Genomic DNA, 26,043 nt, shown 5'->3' with positions numbered 1-26,043 from the left:
ACCCTACCCTTCCAATCTCTTTTCTCCCTAAACCACCATAGTTGCTCAATATCAGATTTTTCAACTCGGATAACAAACTTATGCGCCGAGTGCACATCAGTAACGAATTCTCACACTCAAATATCACCCCATTGTCACTGTTTCTCATACGATAATGGGATACATACAGACAACCACATATCCACTACTGGATATTTTTGCCTATTTTTGGAAGAAAAACGGAGGAGAAGAAGATATAAAATGTATGTGGAGAATGTGAAGGGTTGTACATCCTTTTATAGTTATTGAAAATTTGTCTTACTATATTTTGTTTACACTTAATCGTTATAATTTAACACGTATCTTGTTTACACTGTAAATGAGATAAGTAATCCTACGTATTTTCGTAATAATTTTTAAAATTATTTATTTCAGTAAATAAAATATTTAATTTATTTAAGAGAAAATGATAAATTGATCCCTGACTTTTTGGTCTGTAGACATTTAAGTCCTTGAGGATTTAAAAATATATTTAAGTCACTGACCTCTTCAAAATCTGGAGATATTAATCTTGAGTTTAATTTGTCCCATTTTAAAATTTCTCTCACATGTTCATTCGTATCAACTAGGTCAGTACAACAGAAGTCACGATTGATTTTTTCGTTGAGTCTGATAGACCAAAGTGAACATGAAGGACCAATATATCCAAATTTTAAAAAAATCAGGAATTTAAATATATTTTTAAATTCTCAAAGACTTAAATGTCTACAGATCAAAAGGTCAAGAATCTGTTTCTCTTTATTTAAATAAAAAAATCCCATTTTAGTGTGTATGACATAAATTGGTTAAAGAAAATAAATTCTTTAATTTGAGTACACTCGTTAAAAAATATTTAGAACCGATATATTAGCCTAGTGCAGGTTCTGGAACAATCTACCAATAATAGTGTCATACTCTCTAGCTAGTCTCTTCCACTTCATAACTGAAAGAGCGAAGCGACCCAACGATCATAATTAGAAGTTATAATTATGAGTTTTTGCTTGAGCGCTACTTATTATCAAGTAATTGGACTCGTTTCTCTAATCTTACTTCCTTTACTCTTTCTTTTTAGGAGGTCAAAACTTAGCGGAGGTAGAAGAGAGCCACCCTTAGCGGCGGGTGCATGGCCCATAATAGGCCATCTCCCTCTCTTCGCAGCTTCAGAGCCAGCTCACAAAACTCTAGGCGCCATGGCAGACAAATATGGAACCCTTTTCACCATCAAGATCGGGTCCCAACGTGCTGTGGTCATCAACAACTGGAAAACCGCTAAGGAATGCTTCACCACCAACGACGTAGCCTTATCATCACGACCTAGTAACCTCATCGCTGTCGAACGCTTGGCATACAAAGGAGCCATGTTTCCCTTCGCACCTAATCACCTATACTGGCGCGATATGCGAAGGATTGCGAACCAGGAATTGCTCTCCAACAAGCGAGTGGAGCTCTTAGGCCCCGTTCGTGTCTCGGAAGTAGAAAGCAGTATAAAAGCGCTTTTCAAAAAGTGGGAGGAGGAGAAGAACGAGTCGGGGTATGTGGCGGTGGAGATGAAGAAGTGGTTTGGGGAGTTGATCATCAATATGATTCTCAGAGTCTTTTCGGGGAAGCGATACTTGGGTGCAGACAGCGGCGGTTCTGAGGAAGGACGGCGGTGTTTAAAAGCGTTGAGGGAATTTGTGCAGCAACTGGGGATGATATTATTGGGTGATGCGGTGCCTTGGCTTCGGTGGGTGGACTTGGGTGGGCACGAGAAAGCCATGAAAGAAACCGCTAAGGAATTGGACGCCATATGTGGGAAGTGGTTAGAAGAGCATCGAATGAAAAGGGTTTTAGAAGACGATGGGAGGAGTCAAGATTTCATTGACGTGATGCTTTCGGTTCTTGATGGTACTGATGAGCTTGCAGGATATGATGTCGATACCATCATCAAAGCTACGGTGCTGGTATGGATATTTATGCAGTTTTGATTCTAATAACTCATCGTCTTTATCTTTATTTACAGTAAATCCCACTTATCCACTTTAATCTTTGGACACATTATGATCAGTCATTTCATTAGTGCATTATAGTACATTTAAAAAATGTTGGATGAATAGGTGTAGGAAAATGTAAGAGAGCAATATTTGTAGCGTAAAACACAAGAAAATTGATTAGCATTAGTTTAAAATATAAGACAAACAAAAATGGGTGGCTAATAATTCGATATCGATGTCTTCGTCTAAAGATATTACGGAGAATAGTTGGATGGTTTAAAATATTTGATATATTATCTTTATAGATATTTTCATGAAAATAATCAATATGAATTACTTATAATTTTTTTATGTTAAGTGTATCGATAATTAAATTTTAATTAGGTAATATATTAAGTTAAGAATAAATATTTAAATTAGATTTTAAAAAATTTTAAATTTGACACTTTAATACTAAATTTTTTTTATTATTCTAGAGATAATACAGTCTTCTTTCGTTAGTCACTAACGTAGAACATTAACTGGTCACGTGTATGCGAGTTGGATAAATTAGTCATTAGGATAAAGTACAAAATAATCCTTGAAAAATTGAAAAAAATCTCAAAATAATTTCTGAAAAATTTTTAAAAATCCAAAATAATATATTGGAATATTTTTAATCTTTTTCAAAAATCGTCTTATAATAGTTTTATTAAATGGTACCTATTTATACTCTGGTCCAAAAGACATAGCCAGACCTGAAATGGATAGAAGCCCACTCAAGAGATCTAACTACTATACTTACCCGACCTCATAGAGATCGGACGTGACAACGGTAGTTCAGTTCTACTTATGTGAATAAGTAACTAACTCTTAAGATATCTTCCACTTATCTAAAAGAGAGATCTCAATAACTTCCCTAGAAAAAGGGAACCGTTATCCACCACTAAAGGTTGAACTACTTTAAAAAGGTAGTTATCTACTCTACTATAAATACACTGACACTTTCAGGTATATTCAGAACCCAATTTGCTAAATACTTGCTTTAAATCATTGCAAATTTAAACATCAAAATCCCTTGCAGGTACCACCCCTACCTCCTCACGAGAAAATTAGACGGCGGCACCTCAACACCAATAGAAGTCGGACACTGTCTCAAAAGGAGTCTGGACCTCACATTCAGGCCCGAAAGCAACCCAGTTTCAGGTAACCATCGGAACATTGGCGCCGTTGTTGGGGACCTGAAAGTTTACACCCAATCATGGCGGACAATTAGTTCGAAGATGGACACAAGACGTCTGATTCAGAACCAAAACCTCATAACGACGACTGAGCACTCATGATACCTCCACAGCATGATAGAACGAGTGGTCCTAACGGGGAGGGAACATCAGGAAATCCTCCATCGAGGAGAATCCATTCAGAGATACATTCACCAGAGAGTGAAGAGCTCCCGCATCAAACCGAGATCATGGGACTCGTACACGAGCATCATGGCCGATTAGAGTAACTTGAACAGGAGATCGACCGACAAAGAGAAGCGGAAAGAAATTTGCGAAAGGAGGTACGACGACAAAGAAAGCTAGAAGAAAAGCTTTGGAAACTAGATGCCGACCTTCGAAATTGGAGTAATTGTGCGGATCAGGAGGAAAGCTCTCTTGGAGGAGAAGATTCATTCCTTGAAGAGATCATGCGGGCTAGGGTTCCTAGGAACTTCAAAAGCCCCGTCATGGACCTCTATGACGGAATGATCGACCCGAGACAATACCTCAGTAATTTTAAAAGTCGGATGTATTTGACTAACGCGTCCAATGCAACTCACTGCAAAGCTTTTCTGACGACATTAACCAAAGCGGTGATGAAGTGGTTTCATAATTTACCACCTAGATCAGTAACTTGTTTCGACAACCTTGCAAGAAAGTTTCTCACCCGCTTTTTAATTCAAAAAGATAAAGTCAAACATGCTCCTAGCCTTCTAAGGGTCAAACAAGAAGTCGGAGAAACTCTTCGAGTTTATATGGAAAGATTAAACAAAAATTTGTTTGGAGATTCAAAATTTACACAAAGAAGCAGTAATAATGGATTTGGTTAATGACCTCATAGAAGGGTTGTTTTCTTAATCTATATTCAAGTGACATCCGACCTTTCTATATGAAGTACAAGAATGGGCGAAAACATACATTAACATGGAGAAAAATTTTCGACTTAGAGAGCCAATTCCAAGGCAAAACCCTTCCTATCAAGCTCGGGATAAAGATAAGAAAGCAAAGAAAAAAAGAGGAATATAGCTTAGAGAATCCGCGATGATATTATAACTACACTTCACTCCGAGTTTCTCGTGTCAATATCTATAGGAACATTTACCACACTGAAAAACTTCCACCTCCTCATCCTATTAAGCACAAAAAAGCTGGATGTTGGACGGTATATTGTGAGTATCACAAACTATATAGACATTCTATCAATGATTGCTATGATCTGAAAAATGTGATAGAGAAACTAACCAGAAAAGGTCGGTTAAAGAGGTACCTCGTCGAAAGGTTAGACGATCCAGGAAAAAGGAAGAGAGGTGATGAAGACGAGGGTCAACGAGATCGCCCACCACAAATCCCTGATAGGCACATACATATGATAAATGGAGGATTTGCAAGAGGGGGAATAACTAAGTCTTCTTGAAAAAGGCATCTCAAGGAAGTATACCAAGTCGGTGGAGATTGCGACGTTCTAGACTTGCCCACAATTTCATTCACTAAAGAAGACGCTCAAGGCGAGACATCTAGTTATAACGATCCTGTTGTGATTACTATGATACTCATTAACGCAAATGTAACGGCCTAACTTCTAGCATGTCATGATCGTACCAAAAGAAAGACGTTACTAACCAAATTCCTTTAACTTGTCGACGTATTTTTCTAGAAAGTTAAAACTTTTCCATCAAGTACAAATATATATTAATAGGCACATATTCACATAATTAATAATACATAATAGTTATTCATATAGAATTCAAATATAAAACCAATACCTCTGTAAAAAAATACAACACTTAAAACATCAAGGGCGAGGGAAAATAAACCCATAAGTTACTAGCCAAACAAGTCTTCTATTTGTCGATAGCTTTTCAATCAGTCATCCTGTCTGTACCTCTGAAAAGGGTTTTTAAAATTTTAGGGTGAGAACAAATCACACATTCTCAGTAGAGAATGTGAATGTTTGCAAAAATACAGAATAAAATATAAATAGTTAACTCATATTCTAAAAATATTTTTCTTTATCAAACCTTTCTTAAGTCTTAGAACAGTTTTAAAACCCTTTAAATTATGCTCCTAAACAATTTTCAGCCACTCTAACTATTCCTCAAACATATAAATCAAACCTCACAAGCTAACAACACAAGTAAGAAACCCAAATCAATACACAAATTGACTGCAACAGAGACAAACAACACAATCACAAGAATAAAATAAACAAACACAATCAAATGAAAATGTGCAAATAATATGATGAATGCCTTTCCTATGCAAACCATGAGCTCATGCGTCGGTTGTCTACTAGCAACCTGATGTTACCCAAGGCAAACTCCAAATATGGTTTTTCAACTGAATTAGCCAGCACCGATATCATATTGGTGGACCCATGTCAATCAGACACCAAAGCCACACAGGTTTACCCGTGTCAATCAGGCTAAAATCATAATCATATAATCGCTATAGCATATGTGCATTCAGTGAGATACAGGCTATCAGTTAGATATGCGTCCCCACGTTAGCAATTGGAACAAAGGCCCAATCAAACAACCAATTCTCATATATAATTATCAGTTTTCAATAATTTGTTTACCATTAACAGTTTTTCAATTATCTTTCTCAATCATTGTTTCTCATTCCTCTTTTTTTTTTCCTTTTTGTCATACCACCGCATCACCAAATAATCAATCATACCTCTGCATCACCACATAATCATTCACACCTCCGCATGACCATATAATCATTCACACCTCTGCATCACCGTATAATTTTATATATTTTTCTGTATCATCAGAAAGATACACTTTCTGCCATTTATCAATCATAACATCAAAACGTTTAGTTTATAAGTATTCAAACTCCTTTAACATTTGATCAAGGTAACATTCCTCTTTTTATTATTTAAAATCCTTTCTTATCCTTTTTAAGTATTCTTTCAAGCTACTTTCAAGCACTTTAAATTTAATTTTAACACTTTAAAAGAATACCCAGTTTTTTCAATTGTATAAACAATCAATAACCATCATCAAACAGGCCTTAATATTCATTTCCAGTTATTGAATATCAAACCTATCAATTAAGCATCTAAGACACAATTTACATAATTCATTTTAATTAAATTCTTATATTTTTATTAAATCCTTATATTTTTATAAAAATTCGGACATAACTTTTCCTAAAAATGGACTTAAGCCAACCTTACAGGTTCTTTCTTTTTTCATAATTCACCAATCTTTTAACAGCAGCTATCATAACAACATATTCCCAATAATCAATTTATCATCATTTATTTTAACAACTAATACTCTACCACCAATTACTAATCAAAATTTTTGGCAATTTCAAAGCAATCAGAAAACCAATAACAACCACAGCCTCAAACCAAAATCAATCTCATTAGTTAATCACTCGCAACAATGAAACCAGTCACAATCATAGGCATAATCCAAACTCAATTCATCAATCATCAAAACGACAATTTTTTAACAATTAACTCATCATATTTTAATTTAACAAATAACACTAAATTAATCACGATTTACAGCCACAATTCAATTAATTCTCATCAATTAGTCATACATAACATTTATAAATTATTTACAATTACTCAATAATAATTTTTGGGTATTTTTAAATTAAAAACTTTTAATTTTAAAACGAATCCTCTACCTCAGTTAACTGAGTTTGCATAGACTTATCGTGACAACTCCCTTTCCTTTTAATTCATGGCAGCAGTGGTAATTCCAACGCAACTGGAACAACAGTGGCAACAATCGAAACAGCAGCAGTGTCAACCCCATGACAGTAATGATGGTTGCAGCAGAACAGAGGATTCAAATTGAATAGTACTCAAAAGCAAACACAACCCTGGAAAATTCAAAACAAGGCATATACTAAAATCAAATCAGAACAAGTGTGGCAGTGACAATAAAACGTGTAAATGGACCATAATCAAAGAAAAGATCAAACCAAAATTAAAGTAATAGTTCCTTAATAGCATCAACACTATCATGTATGATAATTCCAGCAGCAAACAGAAAAAGCAGAGCAAGGATTAAAGCTTATAGTTTCAAGAATGGAGGAATTGAAACCGAAACAACGATTCCAATGACAGCTCTATCAATGAAAACATGGCATGACGACGATGGTTTTGACCCTAATTGATGACAGCGGTGGCAGCGACGGATTAGAATGGCATGAGAACAGACCTCGTTCTTCCCTTCTTTATTGCGCTTTTGCTTCTCTCTCTCTCCCGTACGCCTCTCTCTCTCTCGCATACCACTCTCCTTTACCCTAATTGGTGTCAATGGTGGTGAGGAAAGCTTCCACGGTAGCGATGAAGTGGGGCGGCATGTGGCAATCGTGGCTCTACTGGCACACTTTCCTTCTCCCTCGTGTGGAGTGGCAGCAGCGACGGCTAGGGCTCCGATTGACGACAGCATTGGTAGCAGGACACGGCAACGGTGGAACCTTCTTTCTTCCTCTCGTCGATCGCATCTTTTCTCTCTCGCGCTCCTCTGGTTTTTGTGGCGTCGTTCTCTCTCCCTTTTTCCTCTCCATGACAGTGAAGGCGGTGACGGTGACGGTGGTAGTGATACCCATCGTCGTTGCCTCCTTCTCTTCCCATCTCCTCTCTGTTTCGTTCTCCCTCCTTGGTTCCTCTCTTCTCTGATTTCTTTCTGTGTATTTGTCGCACATTTTTGTGTATGAGAGAATAGCTTAGAGTGAATCGTGTGTGTGAATATGGGAGGGATTAGTGTCGCGGGCGTGTGTGTAAGTGATTGGTGAGCAGATATACGTGTTAGATAATCACGATGTGTGTAAAAATTAGGAACTTAGGGATAGAGTTAGAATAAAATATGCGCTAATAATATAGAAATTTTACAAAATATTTGTGGCAAGATAATTATTTGATATTGAAATATAATAATGTAAAATTACTTTCGAAATGCATATAATTTTATTTATCAATATATCAATAAGTCCGGATAATTATTTCTAATTTAAGATCTAAAAAAGTAAACGAATTATCTTTTATAAAACACAATTTCAAGTTCAAAATAACAATTACTTCAAGTTTTAATTTCAATTATACTTAATATCTCATTTTAATAAAAATTACATATAAGCCCTAATTAATTCAAACTCAATTAATTATAAAATTAATTTAATTATCTTTAATAAATCAGTTTTTAAGAATAAAGACTTAAAATGAATAAATTATAACTTATAATATCAGTTACTTAAATTAAATTGCGTAATTCTTCATAAATTTCAATCACTGCAAATTTCAATTTTAACTACGCAAAATATTCATTTATAATAGGATTACATAAAAAATTTTATTAATTTAAAATCAACTTATCTCCTAATCAATTTAATTACTTTTAGTAAAATAATGTTCTTAGAATAAAATTCTCAACAAATTTAATAAATTATAAATAATTCATTATTTAATTTTCCAAAAACTTGGGTTGTTACAGCAAACCTCCACAATACTTTGGTAGATCAGGAGAATTCGGTCGATATATTATTCAAATCCGCTTTTGACAAGCTCGGATTAGAAAAAAAAAGAACTAAGAGCCTATCCCGAAAATCTTTTGGGTTAGGAGACACACCAATCTAATCTCTTGGTTTCATCTCCTTGCATACTACTTTTGGTAAGGCGTTGAAGTCCAGAACTTTCATTAGCCTACAATATATTGATAGGTCAGACAATATTAAACCGACTAGCTGTGTGTGGTCGTTTTCACTCCTTATCTTTGCATGAAATTCCCGACTTCAGAGAGAATTGCTACCATAAGAGGAGATCAGAGATTGGCATGAAAATGCTATAACGAGAGCTTGAATATATAGAGAAGCATAAAGGGTAAAGAAGTCAACACTATTGAACTCGGCGGTATCCAAGCACGAGAAAAACTACGACCACAACCTGGTGGAAAAATTTAAGAAGTTCAAATCAGAGACCAGGTTGAGAAAACAACAAGAGCCAACCTTGGTGAAGAATTAAAAGCAAACCTTGTTAAGCTCTTACAATAAAACTCCGATCTCTTCTCCTGGAAAGCCTTTGATATACACCCCAACCTTATGTATCACAAGCTCGCTGTTTATCCGGGCTCACGACCTATTCAACAAAAGCGATGGAAGCTTAACCCTAAAAGAAGTTGGGCTCATAAAAGAGGTACAATATCCTTTGTGGTTAGCTAATGTAGTCCTGGTGAAGAAATAGAATGGAAAATAGAGAATATGTATCGATTATACCATCTTCAATAAAGCTTGTCCCAAAGATCCATACCCTATTCCCAACATTGATGTCTTGGTAGACTCAGCCTTAGGATATAGATACTTATCATTTATGGATGCACACTTAAAATACAATCAAATCCTAATGTATAAATTGGACCAAAAGAAGACATCTTTCATCACTCTAAAAGCTAACTATTGTTACGTAATAATGCCTTTTGGATTAAAAAATGCTGGAGTCACGTATCAGTGACTAACGAACAAGGTGTTTTCATCTCACCTTGGACAATTGATGGAAGTATATGTGGACGATATGCTTGTCAAGACTAAGGAAGATGTCAACCTCATGTCCGACTTAGCTGAAGTATTCAACACGATAAAGAAGTACGGGATGAGACGAAAACCCTTGAAGTGCACCTTCGCAGTGAAAGCTAGGAAATTGTTAGGCTTTATGATCACCCAAAGGGGTATTGAAGCCAATCCAGACAAGTGTAAAGAAATACTTGAGATGAAAAGCCTAACTCATCTTAAGGTAGTCCAACAACTAAATGGAAGATTGGCAGCCTTATCTAGATTCTTGGCAGATCGGCCCTGAAATCTCTACCCCTATTCTCAATACTCAAGAAAGGATGCTAATTTGAATGGACTCGAGAATGTGAACAAGTTTTTCAAGGCTTCAAAAACTTTCAGAGTCAGCCACCAATACTCACCCGACCTGCTTCAGGGGAAGAGCTTGTGTTGTACTTAGTAGTTGCAAATAGGACCATAGCCTCAATCTTAGTCCGAGAAGCTGAGAACAGATAGCAACCAATTTATTTTGTTAGCAAGGTTCTACATGGGATAGAACTAAACTATCAAAAATAGAAAAGTTTGCATATGCCTTTGTGCTTACTTCTAGAAGGCTCTAACCTTACTTTCAAGCTTATATCATAAAACTCTGAACTAATCAACCTATGAAGCATATCCTCTAAAAGACAGACACTGCAGGTCGGATACTACAATGGGCCAACTATCTGAACTCGACTTAAAGTATGAAAGTCAGACAACAATAAAATCCTAATACCTTGCTGACTTTGTAGAGGAGTACACAAAAACTCAGGGAAGTCCTACAACCTGAAATTTATATGTGGATGGATCATCCAATAAAGTTGGAAGTGGAGCAGGAGTCATCCTGGAGAACTAAAAAGGAACTGGGATAGAACTTTCATTAAAATTCGAGTTTCTAGCTTCCAACAATCAAGCCGAGTACGAAGCCTTACTCGCTGGCTTGAGGCTAACCAAATAAGTCGGGGGAGTAAAGTTGATTGTGGTTAGTAATTCTCAAGTAATAACCTCTCAAGTTAATGGGACTTATAAGGCTAAAGATCCCAACATAAAGAAGTACTTAGAAGAAATACGGGAACAATTAGCTCAATTTTTGAAAACAGAAATTCGACATATAGCTTGGGAATCCAACATTTGAGTTGATGGCCTTTATTAATTATTTCACTAAGTAGATCGAGACCGAACCTTTAGCAACCATCATAGCTCAAAAAAGTCAAAAGTTCCTTTACAAGAACATTGTCACCCGGTTTGGAGTTCCACACTCCATTACCACGGACAATGAAACTCAGTTCACCGACTCAGCCTACAGAAGCTTGGTGGCAAGCCTCAAGACTAAGTACCAATTCGCATTGGTATAACACTCCCAAGCCAATAGACAACCAAAAGCTGCAAATAAAGTCATGTTGTCCGGGTTAAAATGCCGACTACAAGATGCAAAGGGAACATGGGCAGATGAGCTCCCTCAGGTCTTGTGGGTATATTGAACAACTCCCCAATCAATAAAGGGGGAATCTCCTTTCTGACTTGCTTACGGCATAGAAGCCATGATACCTATAGAAGTCAATGAAGAATCTCCAAGGGTTAGATTCTACAATGAAGTAGGAAACATCTGAGCTCAAAAGGAAGAACTTGATCTCCTCCCAGAAGTCTGAGAACAAGCTCGAATAAAAGCGGAAGCATTGAAACAAAGAATGGTCTTAAGGTACAACAAGAAAGTCATCAAAAGAAGCTTTTCAATAAATGACCTCATATTAATCCGAAATGACATCAGAGCATAGTAGTCAGGTGAAGAAAAGTTGGCTACAAACCGGAAAGGACCTTACAAGATCATTGAAGCCTTAGGAAAATATTACTACAAAGTGTCCGACTTAAGGAAAAACGAGCTCCCAAGGTCATGGCACGCATGTAACCTAAAAAGATACTACAGTTAAAAAGCGTACCTTGCTCCGTGGTGTACTCTTTTTTTCGACTTCATGGTTTTTTCCAGGAAGGGTTTTCCTAGAAGGGGGTGTTAACGAGACACCATAGTGAGGGTTAAAGGTTAATAGAAAACTCTTGGTAGCAACAAAACTTATGTAAATCATTTTTTCCTTATTAATGATAATTCATTTTTTTATAAAGTTTTCCATTCAAACGTACTAATTTAAGCTCGAAAAAACGTGAAAATCATTGCCCAACCTAGATAGTTGGCAAGATGAAGTGACGATGTACAAATTAGTGTAAGAAGTTATGTAAGTAGATTGTGGTCCGACCTTGTTACAACCTAAAAGAGTTAGGCCTAAAACGAAATGCAAAAGTAACTTGTTAAAACTGACTACTAAAGGTCGGAGCACAACTAATTAAGGGAAATGGTATGCACCTTACAAATGAAAGGTTCATAATAACGCCTGACCTATTTTTAGCTGACATCTTCTACAACTTAGCAAAAACAGCATCAAAAGTGACTTCATAAAAATTTTTACTAAGTCGCGAAAGGCTAAAGAAACAGATGTGCCAACTAATAAAAGATGATTAAAGAAACATTCATTTATATAGAAGCCACCATATATTCAAGTAAGGGAGAAAGGTTTTTTCTAGGCAAGAAAATAAAAGAGAAATTTTTCAAACTATAGCTATTACAAAATTAAGTTATTCATAAAGACACACATGTCAGGCCTTCCAATACTTTGAACCTAAAATTAAGGAGCAAGGATCTATTCGCTAGAGGTCATGTTAAAAGTGTCTTTGGGTTACGCAGAGGAGGTCGGGAGCATTTCTGGCTGAGAAGGAATAGTGTCATCGTCCACCTGAGGAGCTCCCTTGGATCGGACTTCCGAAGTTTTCGGGTTGAGCATAAGAGTGTCCTCCTCATCTTCTGGTGTAGGGACAATCTTCTCATCTACCACGATGTTGTCAGGACTAATGAGGCAGAAGTTCACCTCGGGAGCTATAACTTAGAATTGGGCCTTCAAATTTTCAACCAGCTCGTCCATTTCCTGAGCTATAGACTCCTCCAAATATGCATACCTCTCTTTTGACTTGGTAATCTCATCCACAAAATCTAGCTTCTCCCCAAAGACCCTGGTATAGCTCTTTTCAACTTTCTTCTTTAGGCCCTTCGCCATGGCACAAGTGGCTTCAGACTACTACGCCCTCTTTCGAGCCTTGGCAAGGTCAAAAACAAGGGCCTCCTTTTCATCCTCCAGCTCCTTTTGGACTCCCTCAAAGATGCCACTTTAGCTTGCAGGTCAGCCAAAGAGCGTCGAGTAGCACCTAGAGGAGTCTTCTCCAATTACCTCATCAAAGTAGAGCATACCTCGACCATACAAATTTCACCTCAGGTGAGTACCTGAAGAAGGTTCTTTACGGAAACATCATCCATGTTAATAAAGCTGTGTGGAAGGATGTGTTTTTTTACAAAATTCAATACCATCAAAGTCCGGTTCATAAATGCTTCCCGACTTAGAAGTCTTACGTTTTTTAGGATTAGGCTCGGGAAGAGGAGGCGCAGGGGAAATTTCTTGATTACCAGAGTTAGAATGAGGAGTGAGAGGAGGACGAGTTGGACAGGAGTAACTTTAAGGGAGACAGAGGCACTCGAGTCCGACTTGGATGGAGAAAGAAGGTTGTCTGACTCGCCGACTTCTTGTAACTGGATAGTACGAGCAACAACATTCTTCTTGGCAATCCAAAGAGTTTTCATAGCAGCCGACTTAGTCGCCATCTTTTCTGCATGATATCATAGTTGCGTTACGTCAAGCCAACAAAATAATCAACAAAATTTATCTACAAAGGTAAAAAGAAATGCTACCTAGCTTGGGCGATATTTGGATTGGATTTCCTAAAAAGTTTTTGGTATCCAGATAAGGAGCTCGGCCCCAACACTCTTGAAATAAGGAGACTACACTCTCCTTGACCTTATCCAAGTCATCCAAGCCGTACTTAAGAACTACAGAATTTTCCTCCCAATACAAGCTAAAAATGGGTTCATCCCTCTCATCTAGAAAGAAAGGTCGGACACCCTCAACAAATCGGATCTTAAAAAAGTAGCTTTTAAAGTCATAGAAAGAATCGTAAAAAATGACAAAGACCTTCCTTTCCTGAACAGCTCGGAAGGAGATCCAGTCCTGCTTCTTAGAACTAAAAAGCTTCCTCAGAACAAAAAGGTAAAAGAAAACTTTAAGAGAAGGAAGAACGTCGAGTTCATAGCATAGGAGTTGATAAATATTCAGAAAATCCCAAGAGTTGGGATGGAATTGGGAAGGAGCGACTTTCCAACGCCTAATGACCTCGGACTCAAATTCGGTAAAAAGAAGGCTAACCCCCAACCTTGTAAAAAAGCATTTATACACATATATGAAAATGACACTCCGACTTGTCAAGTCGAGAAAAACAAATCCTCTCTTCAGGATCAACAACTACGACCTCATATCTACGCTCATTCTCCCAGTTTTCACACAACCTATGATTCCTATGAAAGGTCTCAACATACTCATTATAAAAAATGGAAACGGAAGAAAGAACAGATACATCTACCTAAGTTAGATTAGATGGAACTTTAGACGACATGCTGAGAATTACTAAACGAGACATAAAAGCTACACCTATAATACAACAAAAGAAGATCATCACAATAAAGTCAGAAAGTCGGGTACAATATCCAAAGCATTTAGAAGATTACGTAAAATGTCGAACTATCCTCAACAAGGAAGAAGATGGCCATGCTTTTTAACCTCTTTTCTGAATCAAATAGACAAATTACATTGTAAAGATAAAGATGGCGTTGTACTCATACGGACTTCACCATTTGGGGGTAATACAGGAAAAATCCCACACTCATATTTACAACAATAATAACAAGAAAAGATTCACGTAAAGAAAGCAAATCCTTGATAATGACTTTTAAGATACAAAGAGGAACTCCCAAACATATTGCCAACCCTCTAGTGATAACGGTAAAAAAATTATTTCAAACGAAACAAATATGCCCAGAATACAAAAATCACAGTAAAGAAAGTTTAAAGGTTAAAGGGACCAACCTTGAAGGAATCCGAGGTGGAAAGAGTACGCGAAAGCAGGAAAAACATAAATGTTCCACACGAAGCAAAAATTCAGAGCAAAGAAATCTTGAAATTTTGAGGCAAAGAAAATGAAGAATCTGAAGAAAAGAGAGGGATGAAGAAGAACATTTCAGAAGAAGCAAAAAAGAAAAAAGAGAAAGATTTTGGGTATTTATAACACACTAAGGGCAAGGGAGTAATTCCACTCCCCCTCATTTATGGCGCATGATTGCCAAGATAACCATAGAGTAATATACGCAGAACTACGAAAATATAACGCCACAATTTTTAAAACACGTCGAGTACCTGACCTAGCTCTAGTGAAGGCGGTTTACCCGATCTGATGTTTACATCCACAAAGAGACTAGTCTAATCTACAAATGCTCGAGTCCAACCTTAAAAAACTCAAACTCAACCAGCGACACTATTCATATCCTGGCCCAAAAAATATAGCCAGGCCCAAAATGAGTAGAAGCTCGCTCAAGAGATCTAACTGCTACACCTACCCGACCTCATAGAGGTCGGGCGCGACAACGGCAGTTCAACTCTACTTATGTGAATAAGTAACTAACTCCTAAGATATCTTCCACTTATCTAGAAGGGAAATCTCAATAATTTTTCTAGAAAAAGGGAATAGTTATGCACCACTAAAGGTGGAACTACTATAAAATGGTGGTTATCTACTCTACTACAAATACACTGACACCCTCAGGTATATTTAGAATCCAATTTGCTAAAAACCTGCTTTAAACCCTTGCTAACTTAAGCATCGAAGTCCCTTATAGGTACCACCTGCCACCTCCTCACGAGAAACTCAGAGGGCGGCACCTCGACACCAGCAGAAGTCGGACGCTACCTCAAAAGTAGTCTAAACCTCACGTTCAGGCCCAAAAATAACCCAATTTCAGGTAACCCTCGGAACAGTACCTATAAAATATTATTAAAATATACAATAAATTAAAAATACAAAAAGTAATAAAATATATACTAAAAAATAATTTTATTTATTAATACTAAAATATTATAAAAAATAATATTATTTAATTATTAATCTATGATACCTATATCGAGATTATGTAGAAATCATAATAATGTTAATTGAATTTAAGAGGTTATTGAATTATAAAAATGATTATCATTTATATACCTAAACATATTAACACTAAACGAACTTAGAAAAATATTCCTTAGTAAAAAAAAATATTTTTTCTTGGTATAATAGCTAATTGTGGTAGCAAAAATAGCTTTAAGTATAAACCTATTTTGTGCAACATTACAACTACTGAATTCTAAAATTTTTTAAGAAATATAAATAAAATACTTGAATTTGTCAAGACATTTTTTTTCCAGTGTTACAAAGTATTAAGATTTTTACGTTGTGATTTTGTAAATAATCTACATTAACCTTATGATTGACCAAAATTTATAAATTTGACTTCATAGATGACATGATTTATATTGCGTGCAACTTTTAAAGTATTTTCTTTATAAGCATTTGTACAAATATTTTTAATTATTTATGTAAAAAATTTATGTTAAATGAGAGTACTCCTATCTCTTCAAATAACACTAGTATATTCTCTTCTTTATTATTAAAGAATGATCATAGAATATGATATTTAAAAATTAACTTAATATCTTGTATGATAAAAAATAAACGAGTTCATTTATTAAATTTTTATTTTACAAAATAGTGTCTTTTCAAAATTAATCTATAATTTATTTTAAAAGTACATAAAAGAATTTTGTATATAAATAATCAAATTTGAGCTAAATAGATAAAAAATTTTAAAAATTAAAATTTATTAATTTAGAAATAGTGATATATAAAATAATTCAAAAGGATAATTTTGAAATTTTTAAACAATGACTGCTTTGAGATATTTAAAATTTTTCGGGGACTATTTTATACTTCATCCTACGGACTGATTTATCTATATAGCCAGGGTGGAGCTTAGTTAAGACAAGGGGGGACCATGGCCCCCAAACTTTTGATAAAAAAAATTAGTAATACTTCTTCAAAAAATAGAAAATTAGTTCAATTGGTTCAAATATTTTACTATGACTTAAAATACCAAAGTTCAATCTTCATCTCTTGCTTTTATTGCATAGTAATTAATTTTAAATATTCAAAACATGTTGGATTTGGACTGAACTGAATGTATTCGCATTTCGCAACTCTCTATTCAATAAGCAACACTATCTCTACCTTTGAGTTCAAATATAAAAAACTAGGTATTTTTTATTTATGTAATTTAATATTATTTTATATTTTACTGTTTATTTAATTTAATTTTTTATATGATAAAAAATATTAGAATATTCAATAAGTATTGATATTATTGTATAAAAAATTCAATAAATATTATAAATTTTAATATTTGTAATTCTAACTTCTTTTTTACATATTTTAGAGGATATATATTCAAATTTTTATATAAAATAATCATGAAAAATTAAAGAATTGATGCATTTTTTAAGAAAAAAGCTAATATTCAAGAAGGAGAACATTTAACTTTTACAATATATATCAACACATGTAGATAGTTCTTCTACTTTAATGAATCACGAAAAAAGTGAAATACAACCTCTAAAAGTTCAAAGAGTTGCATTTGATGAGTTTGACCTTAATTTTTTTGGAACGAGACCCTGAAAAACGGATTTAAATTTGGCAATATCACCCAAATCAGAGAGATGAGGTTAGACGAGTTTATCTTAAATGAGATTCATATCAAAAGCATCTTGACAATTATTTTCTATCTGGCCCCCCAAAATTTTGTTTCAAGTTCCGCCATATTAAATATAGCACACATGAACATTTAATGGTCACATGTGCGAGTTAACATTTTATGTTAGCAGTTACCATTAGTGACTAACCGAGGGATTAGAGATTGTATTGTCTAACAGAAATAAACATTGGGAGCTATTTTGTGTATTTTAAAACTTGAAAGACTAAAATGTATGATTTTAAAAATTAAAGCACCGATCTAGATAATTACTCTAAAAATTATTAAGAACTTATTTGTTAAATATGCAAATAAGTTTTATTACATTGAGACTTCTAAAGTAATAAAAATTTATTAAGAGACTAAAATATCTAATCTAATAAAATTCGCTGAAGACCAATTTAAGTATATACTCTTAAATTAATTAGGTAATAATTAACTATTATACCAAATTAGGTAAGATAGATATAAATATATTCAGTTAAAAATATTAGGTAAATAAATTATTTAACCACGTTACAACTAAGTTTTTTATGTGTCTCTTCTTTCCTTTTCACCTAATTTTTATTGTGCAACAAACTATTGAATTAATTTAATTGAATTTGATTATCAAAATAATTTGGTCATGTAATATCACTATTAATTTAATTAGGTAAGAAAAATACTAAAGGGTCATAAGAATTATTGTTATATCTATTAGTTTGTCGTGAATATTTAAAAATGTAGGTTAAAAATATATTATTAAATTATTAGACTAAAAAAATTGAGTTAATGACTAAAAATAATGGTCAAAATTAATAAATTTTAATGACTAAAAAAATTGAATTAATAACTAAAAGTAATGACCAAAAATAATAATTTTTTTAATGATATTTGAACATATCTCATTAGGTAATAACTATTATAGGATGGATATAATATATTAAAATTAAATTTAGTGACTTTATTTTATGTCATTTTTTAACTAAATTTAAACCAAATTATTGAGCCAACCGATTTATTTCCATGTATCCAAAATTGTTTCTAAATCGCCAGTAAACTTGATTTTAGAGCATTTTTAATGGAGTGTTTTTAGAATATTATTTTTAATATTTTTAAGAAGTGAATTGATTTAGAATTAAAATTTACATTGAAGTTGATTGATAAAATGAAACCAATATCACATTAGAGATATAATATCACTTTTGATTATATAAAATTATGTTGATTATATAATTATAATCGTATAATTATGTTGATAAAATAATTAAAAATAATATAAAATTTTAATTGAATTAAGACTAAGCATGAAATAGGCAAATTTCACTTTTGATTTCAAATTATTATTTATAACAGATGGTCCTACAAATATTTATATCTAAAATGAAATTGGAATTGAAATTAGTATTGAAAATGCTCTTACATGTATTTGTCATTTTACATCAGTAAACCACCCCATTTATGTTGTTCCTAAAAAGTAAAATTGTGCATTATTGTAGATCTTAACTGCAGGAGCTGTTGACACAAACACAGTAAGCCTTACATGGATAATAACTTGTTTGCTAAATAACATTGTTTGTTTGGAAGAAGCACAAAAGGAGTTGGATAACCAAGTTGGGAAAGAAAGATTCGTAAATGAATCAGACATGAGTAACTTAGTTTACATTCAAGCTATAGTTAAAGAGACATTAAGATTACACCCTCCATCAACTCTTTCTGGACTCCGTGTGTTTACAGAGGATTGCACTATTGGCGGCTACTACATTCCAAAAGGAACACCACTAATGACAAATTTGTGGAAGATTCACAGAGATCCTAGCGTTTGGTTGGACCCATTTGACTTTAAGCCGGAGAGGTTCCTTTCCGGTAACCACAAAAATGTTGACGTGAGAGGTAATCACTTTGAGCTGATCCCATTTGGAAGTGGGAGAAGAATCTGCCCCGGGATATCTTTTGCCATGCCCATGATTCATCTAACTTTGGCTACTTTCTTGCAATCCTTTGAAATTTCAAAGCCATCTCATGAACCCATTGATATGACTGAAATCTTTGGCCTAACAAGCACCAAGGCTACTCCTCTTGACGTACTCATCAAACCACGTCTTTTTTCAAAGCTTTACGAAGACTTACACTGATTTAATTTTATATATTGTTAGGTATCTTGTCCAAATAATTTATGACTATATGTTGGCCGGGTCAGGCGATTGGATATCTATATGTATATGTAGACCTATCACCTATGGGGATTATATGTATTTTTGGTATAATAATACTTGAAGGAATGGACTCCATGCATGCATGAAAGATTATTGATTATATATTAGCATTTAAGAAAGGTAGGAACTGTACAAACTGTTCTAAAAGAATGTTAATGCATGATCAAAGTCCCATGTGAATTGTGAAAGCTTTGAACTTGGTTTTCAGTTTATTCCCCTGGTTTTCAGTTTATTCACCTTGGAGATCAACTATATATATATATATATATTAAAGCTTACAGTAACAAAATGTGAATAAATAATTCAGTTTATTTATTATTTTAAGATATTTAATTATGTTAATTTTTTGAAGGGATCGATGTAGACCTATATATTCTTCATGTAAGTTAGATATAGTGTTTGCCTCTTGTGCTGGTGTTAGTTATAAAAAGAAAATTTTCCAAACACACCTCACTACAACAATTTATAATTAATTGCAGCCGCTATTTCTTAGAGGAGTTTAAATAGAACTGCCATCGTTGTTGCCCCATTTTACCCATTCCAGCCGTATAAACAAAATCGTTTGAGGTAAGAAATCACCAGCAAATAAATTTTCATAGTAATCTTTGAGATTTACAGGATTATCCAATTTAGTCGAGGTTCTAATTTCACCATAATAATCCTCTAAATTTAGCTACGGGTATCATAGTGATCTCTAGAGTCATTTCTAGTACTGACTCATCAACTCGCAGAATGTTGACATGGTTATCCTTTGCTACACTAGAAGTTTTCAATAATTAGATGACATAACAAGATTGCAATTGAACCCAATTTAGTTCCTCTCCCATTAAAAATCGTAATTTATCTCTAATATTTCAGATTGCGTTCTTCTTCTTACTCTTCTCTTTCTTTTTTTTTTTAATCGAAACTCTCTGATCACCTGGAGTTATTACATGTTCCAAACCTCTCTCTATTTCTTCTGCATCCCATGTGAAGCATTGATTCAAGTTTGTATTGTAAGACTTGAAATCTCCCTCACTCAGCTTTGAAGTGTTTGAACCTTGAACTATGGACCCAACCACTGATCTTGATCACACACTCTTTCAGCTCATCCAATAAGAATAAGGTACTTACTTCCTTCAAACTTAACACATTTTCTATAAAGTTTCATTCTTTCTTTTTCGTTTGTGTTGAAAAATGCGACTTGGCAAGGTCCTTCGTAAAACCCTCATGCTTAGCGAATATTGTGCGATAAGTTCTGGTCTGCTTGCGAACATGTGTGGGTTCTATTTCGTAGAACATTGGAATCATAAAAACATGTTCATTCCTGTTCTTGCATTCCATGATCTCAACGAGCTCTCTCAAGCACCACCAAGAGGAAGCATAATTTTCGGAGAAGATAACAACAAACAATTTTGAGTTTCTAATGGCATCAACAAGTTCGTCCCAGACGACACGTCCTGTCTCCATGTTGTCATCGTCTCTGAATGTCTCGATTTGGCTTTCACGGAGAGCAACATGAAGATGGCTGAAGAATCCTTTACGTGTGTCCTTCCCTCTAAAACTGATGAAAATTTTGTATCGATGAGTGGCCGGTGCTTGAAAGAAGAAGAACCACCTGAAAGTGAGATGTCTCTATGATGGTAATGAATTGAGTGCCTTTGGCAAAAGGGGAGAAGATTCACACACTTAATAAAAAAAAAGTAAATATAAATACAAATACTTTTTTCTCATCTGACATATGTTGTATTATGTATGTATATAATTAAAAGCTACACATATTCAGATTAAGAAGGAAAAAAAAGTAAGAAAAATATAGCAATTTGAACATTAGGAATGATTTAGGATTTTATAATGAAAAAAACCAAATTGGGTTCAATTATAATCTTTTCATGTCATCTAACAGTTGGAAACCTCCAGCGTGTCAAAGGATAACCATATCAGCATTCTACTGACTACGCTAGCTGAATCAGCACCATGGAACTTCACTATGATAAAATTAGAATCTCAAAGAACAAATTGGATAATTCCGTGAATCTTAAAGACCAATATGATAAATCATTTTCACTCTATGGCAGTTCAAATTTTTTTCACAAATTCGCCCATTACCCGCCTTTATTGGCAATATTTGTCCGTGCGCTTCTCCCAAATTTTCACTCTACTGCTACTTGCCATTATCCCAATTTTTGTTCTTCCAAAACCTAGCTCCTCCATATTGCAACGAAAGAAATTCTTCACCCCGAATGAAAACTTACGATGAAATCGTCTCCATAACCCCACACATATATTAGTTCCTATCCATGGTAAGCTAATCATGTTACTCTTTGTTCTTTTCTCCTTTGATTTCATGCTTTTTTTGTTGTTGATAATCACTCATAATCTATTACTATAATCTCTAGTTGATTCACCTTCTTGTCCATCAGTTTGAAGGCACAAATTTCTTTTCTGAAAGTACAGAAGGTTACTCTCTCTCTCTCTCTTGATTTTCTTGTCTCTATTTTTCTTATATTTTGTTATTTTTCATACAATAATTTATGATGAACTTATAGGTACAAAATTAAATTCACAAATTAATCTTTCATAACTCATAGGCGATTAAAAATTGTTCTTGGATTGTAGCAAGGATTTTATTAACAAAAGGATAACATACATGAGTTTTCTTTGTATATGTTAATGTGGGGAGTGAGCAAGTTCTAGTAATAAAGGAGGTTTAGGTTCCTATTATGAGTAAGTTTGCATCTTATATTTTTGTTTGATTCTACAATAAGAGGCCTCTGTATTGAGCTTGATTTGGACAAAATTCTTTTTCGTACAGTAAATGTTCACCTGGGAGGTTGTTTGCACGTTGGAATTTTAGATGGGATAAATAGGAACTGAAGCATTTGTAGTATAAAAATCTAGTCTCTGAAATTTTATGGAATTGATAATTGCACATTGCTTTGTGTACAGGGAAGCAACTATACAATCAATAAGCTTCAAGGATAAAAATAATATAGATTGTCAGTGTAACAACGATCCAATTCTTAGTGTGTCATGATCACACTAGAAACTAAGCATTACTAACTTGCTTCTCTTAATTTTAATTATTATTTATTATATGATCTTGAATCGTTGTTAAAACATGATCATTTTGTCAGAATAACTCTCTTTTTTAAGGCATTTAATTTAGTAAGTAAAAACACATACATAGATAAAATCACAAGTAATAACAGATAAAGTAGTTATAACTTATAAGCAATCACACATATGTACATCTCATGTCAGTTAATAGTACTCAGTCATTCAACCTTTAGTAGCATATAGAACTCAGTTATTGTAAACTCTGAGTAATCAGCAAATAATTAACCTATAAATTCATTATTATTTAAAAAATAAAAAATTAAAATTTGATAAATTAGAAGAGTAGAAATATCTAAAATATAAATTTTTGCATTAATTTTAAAAATTTTGGCCTAAAATTGGACCGACAGACTGAATTGGTTGGACCGGACCCGTATTAGACCAAGACCCAACATATAAATACAAAAAACTCAGCTTTCTCTCTTTCATTTTTCCCACTTCACGCTGAACCTGAAGGAAGAAGGGTGAAGAAGAAAAACCTAAATATGCTAAATCCCAAAAATCACTTCCAACTTCAATTTCCTCTAACTTTTAATTTGGAGCTCCGATTGACGAGTTGTCAGTGGAAACGCGTTCATCTCGGAATCCTCTTCAATTCTAACTCAACAAAGTGGTAAGGGTTTCTAGTTTTTATGCTTAGTTCTTCCCTCTTTTGAATTTTGAGTTTTGGGTATGTACATTGAGAGATTTTAATGATTTTGGTGGTTTAGGTGCAATCTAACCTTGGATAATTATTAGGTTTTGTCCTAATTATCGTTAGATAAGGTAAGAAAACTCTAAACCTTGTGGTTTATGAATAATTGAAAACTCTAGTATTGATTTTGATATATTAAGTGGAATTAGATTGAGTTTATGTGGAATTAAAGTCAAATTGGTGAAGTGGTGTACTTAAATTAGAGCTTTTGGTGGCTGAAACTTATAGCACTTGATTTGGAACCTTGGAGGCTTGAATTGAGGTGTTTGAGCTTGAGAAGAAATTGGCCAAGGTATGGTTTTGGTTTCTCATAGTTAATATTTAATGTCACGTAAAAACTTAGACTAAAAGACTTTAAGATAAGAGTGAACTGAATGGATTGGGATTGAATTGTGTATTTGGGATATTTGGATTTTTCTCACCAAATTCATTCAACTCTTCTCCATCATACAAATCATAAATAGGAGGTTTAGAAAAGTCTACCTGCATATCACTTTCAAATTCATCCGGAGAAGGTTCTTCAAATTCAAAGGATTCATTCGCGGAAGCGAATTCTTCACTAATATGGATTGATGCATGATTTCCATCACCAAGGGAACTCAATTCTTGCTCCATTCCTTCCGATTCTTCATTTACAACTTGTCTTGGAGGAGGTTGCACACTATCCTCCTCAACAACACTTTTAAGCTTCTTGGAGGAATGCTCTAAAACTCTAGATTCCCATGGAGGTTCGGCATCTCCTAAATCTTCAACTACTTGCTCTTCTTCAATAACTTCGGCTTTCTCCACTTGTTCTAGTACAAAATCACACTCTTTGTTCTCCACCGGAGTTTCTAATCTCTCTTTCATACTCCGCTCTATATTAGATTCTCCACATGTGACCATGGGAGGGCTTTGAGTGTCTTGGGAAGCTAGATGGGTTACTACCCTTAAGCATTGGGTTACTACCCCTTGGAGAGTAGTATAAATCTCCCTGATAAACCACAATTTTATGGTTTATTTTGTATTAAATTTGGTAAATTTTATCAACTTTTCTCACATTTATTCACTAAAATTGCATGGTTTTGTGAATTTCTCCTAATTGTGCTTAATGATTGAAAATATGCTTTTTAGGCTTTTCAATTGCTAAATTTAATTCACTTTTCTCCCATTCGATGTCTTGATATGTTTGTTTGAGTGATTTAAGATTTTGAAGGCAAGAATAGCTTGAAAGAAATGGAAGAAAAGTATGCAAAGTGGAGAATTCATGAAGAAATGAAGATTTGCAGAATTCATGGCGACGCATATACGTGGCGCACGCGTACGCGTGGGAGGAAATCTGTCAGGTGACGTGTATACGTGGCCCACGCATACGCGTGGCGAGCAGCACGTGACCAACTTAAAGGCAATACGATGGGGGCGATTTCTAAGCTATCCAGGTCCAAATTCAACTCATTTATAATGCTATTGAACCCAAGGATTGAAGGGGAAATGAACCAAGTAGTCATAGTTAAGTTTTATCATGTTTTAGGTTATGATTGTAGAGAGAGAAGTTCTCTCTTCTCTCTAGAAATTAGGATTTTAGATTACTTCTTTTCATATATTTAGGTTTCAATTATTATTTTGATTTACTTTTCTTTACTATTTCTTGTTCTTACATCTTGGTTCTCTTAGTTTGTATTGTTAATTTTCTTTTTATGTCATTTTTATGTTTATGAGCACTCTTGTTGATTTTAATTTACATTAATGCAATTTATGTTTTATGTTTCTTATTGTCTAATTAAATTGTTATTATTGTTTTCTTGTATTTGATAGTTGTAGATTTTTATATTCCTTGTCATTTTACCATGCTTTTATTTTGTGCCTTTCAAGTGTTTGATAAAATGTTTGGTTGGATTTTAGTGTAGATATTTGTGGTCTTGGCTTGGGTTGGTAACTTGGGTGACCTTGAGTTACTAATGTCTAAGTGATTGATAATTTGTTTTCATTAACTCTAGTCTTTCACTAAATTAATTAGTGAGATGGTTAGGATTTATGGACTAGGATCCATTAAGCTCATTTGACTTTTCTCTAATTTTGGGGACGACAAAGTGGGAGTGATCCTTGTAATTATCATGTTGTGGTTAGTAACAAGGATAGTGAACCTTAACCATCAACCCTTGCCAAGATCTTCTTACCATTTGAGTTTCCTTTACTTTCTTGCCATTTACTTTCTTGTTCATCAATTTAAGACTCCAAAAATATTTTCTCATAACCAATAGCATACACACTTCTCTGCAATTTCTTGAGACACGACCCGAGGTTTGAATACTTCGATTTTTATTGGGTTTGACTTAAGTGACAATCAAAATTAAACTTTGATTGAGGGTTGATTGTTGGTTTGGATCTTTTTCTTCGACGAAATTATTTTTTGAAAATTTCTAGACCGACATTAATCCTTTATCACTCCCTTTGCTCTTGGAGATATGAAACGAGAATGTCATTCATTAATGTTTAAAGTGGAGGGGAGGGCTCATTGTTTAGGAGG

The 26,043-nt window shown here is 34.2% G+C and overlaps 1 protein-coding gene across 2 annotated transcripts; it reads left to right on the top strand.

Moving 5' to 3' along the window:
- The first annotated feature begins 763 nt into the window (after positions 1-763).
- LOC107610175 (cytochrome P450 82A4) lies at positions 764-19,832 on the top strand. Of its 2 annotated transcripts, XM_021106212.2 has the most exons (3): positions 842-998; positions 1,091-1,961; positions 19,028-19,832. In XM_021106212.2, exons 2-3 carry the CDS (start codon positions 1,209-1,211, stop codon positions 19,661-19,663), a joined length of 1,389 nt encoding a protein of 462 aa, XP_020961871.1. In that variant the 5' UTR covers positions 842-998; positions 1,091-1,208; the 3' UTR covers positions 19,664-19,832. The 2 variants fall into 2 exon arrangements, with proteins under 2 accessions (XP_016167759.1, XP_020961871.1); XM_016312273.3 differs by having other exon boundaries at positions 764-1,961.
- Positions 19,833-26,043: the final 6,211 nt, after the last annotated feature.

The sequence above is a fragment of the Arachis ipaensis genome, chromosome B7, assembly GCF_059453495.1.
Source record: "Arachis ipaensis isolate K30076 ecotype BB chromosome B7, ASM5945349v1, whole genome shotgun sequence".
Taxonomy (NCBI): Eukaryota; Viridiplantae; Streptophyta; class Magnoliopsida; order Fabales; family Fabaceae; genus Arachis; species Arachis ipaensis.
The sequence above is the reverse complement of the archived record's forward strand: the minus strand, read 5'-3'. Positions and strand labels throughout refer to the sequence as shown.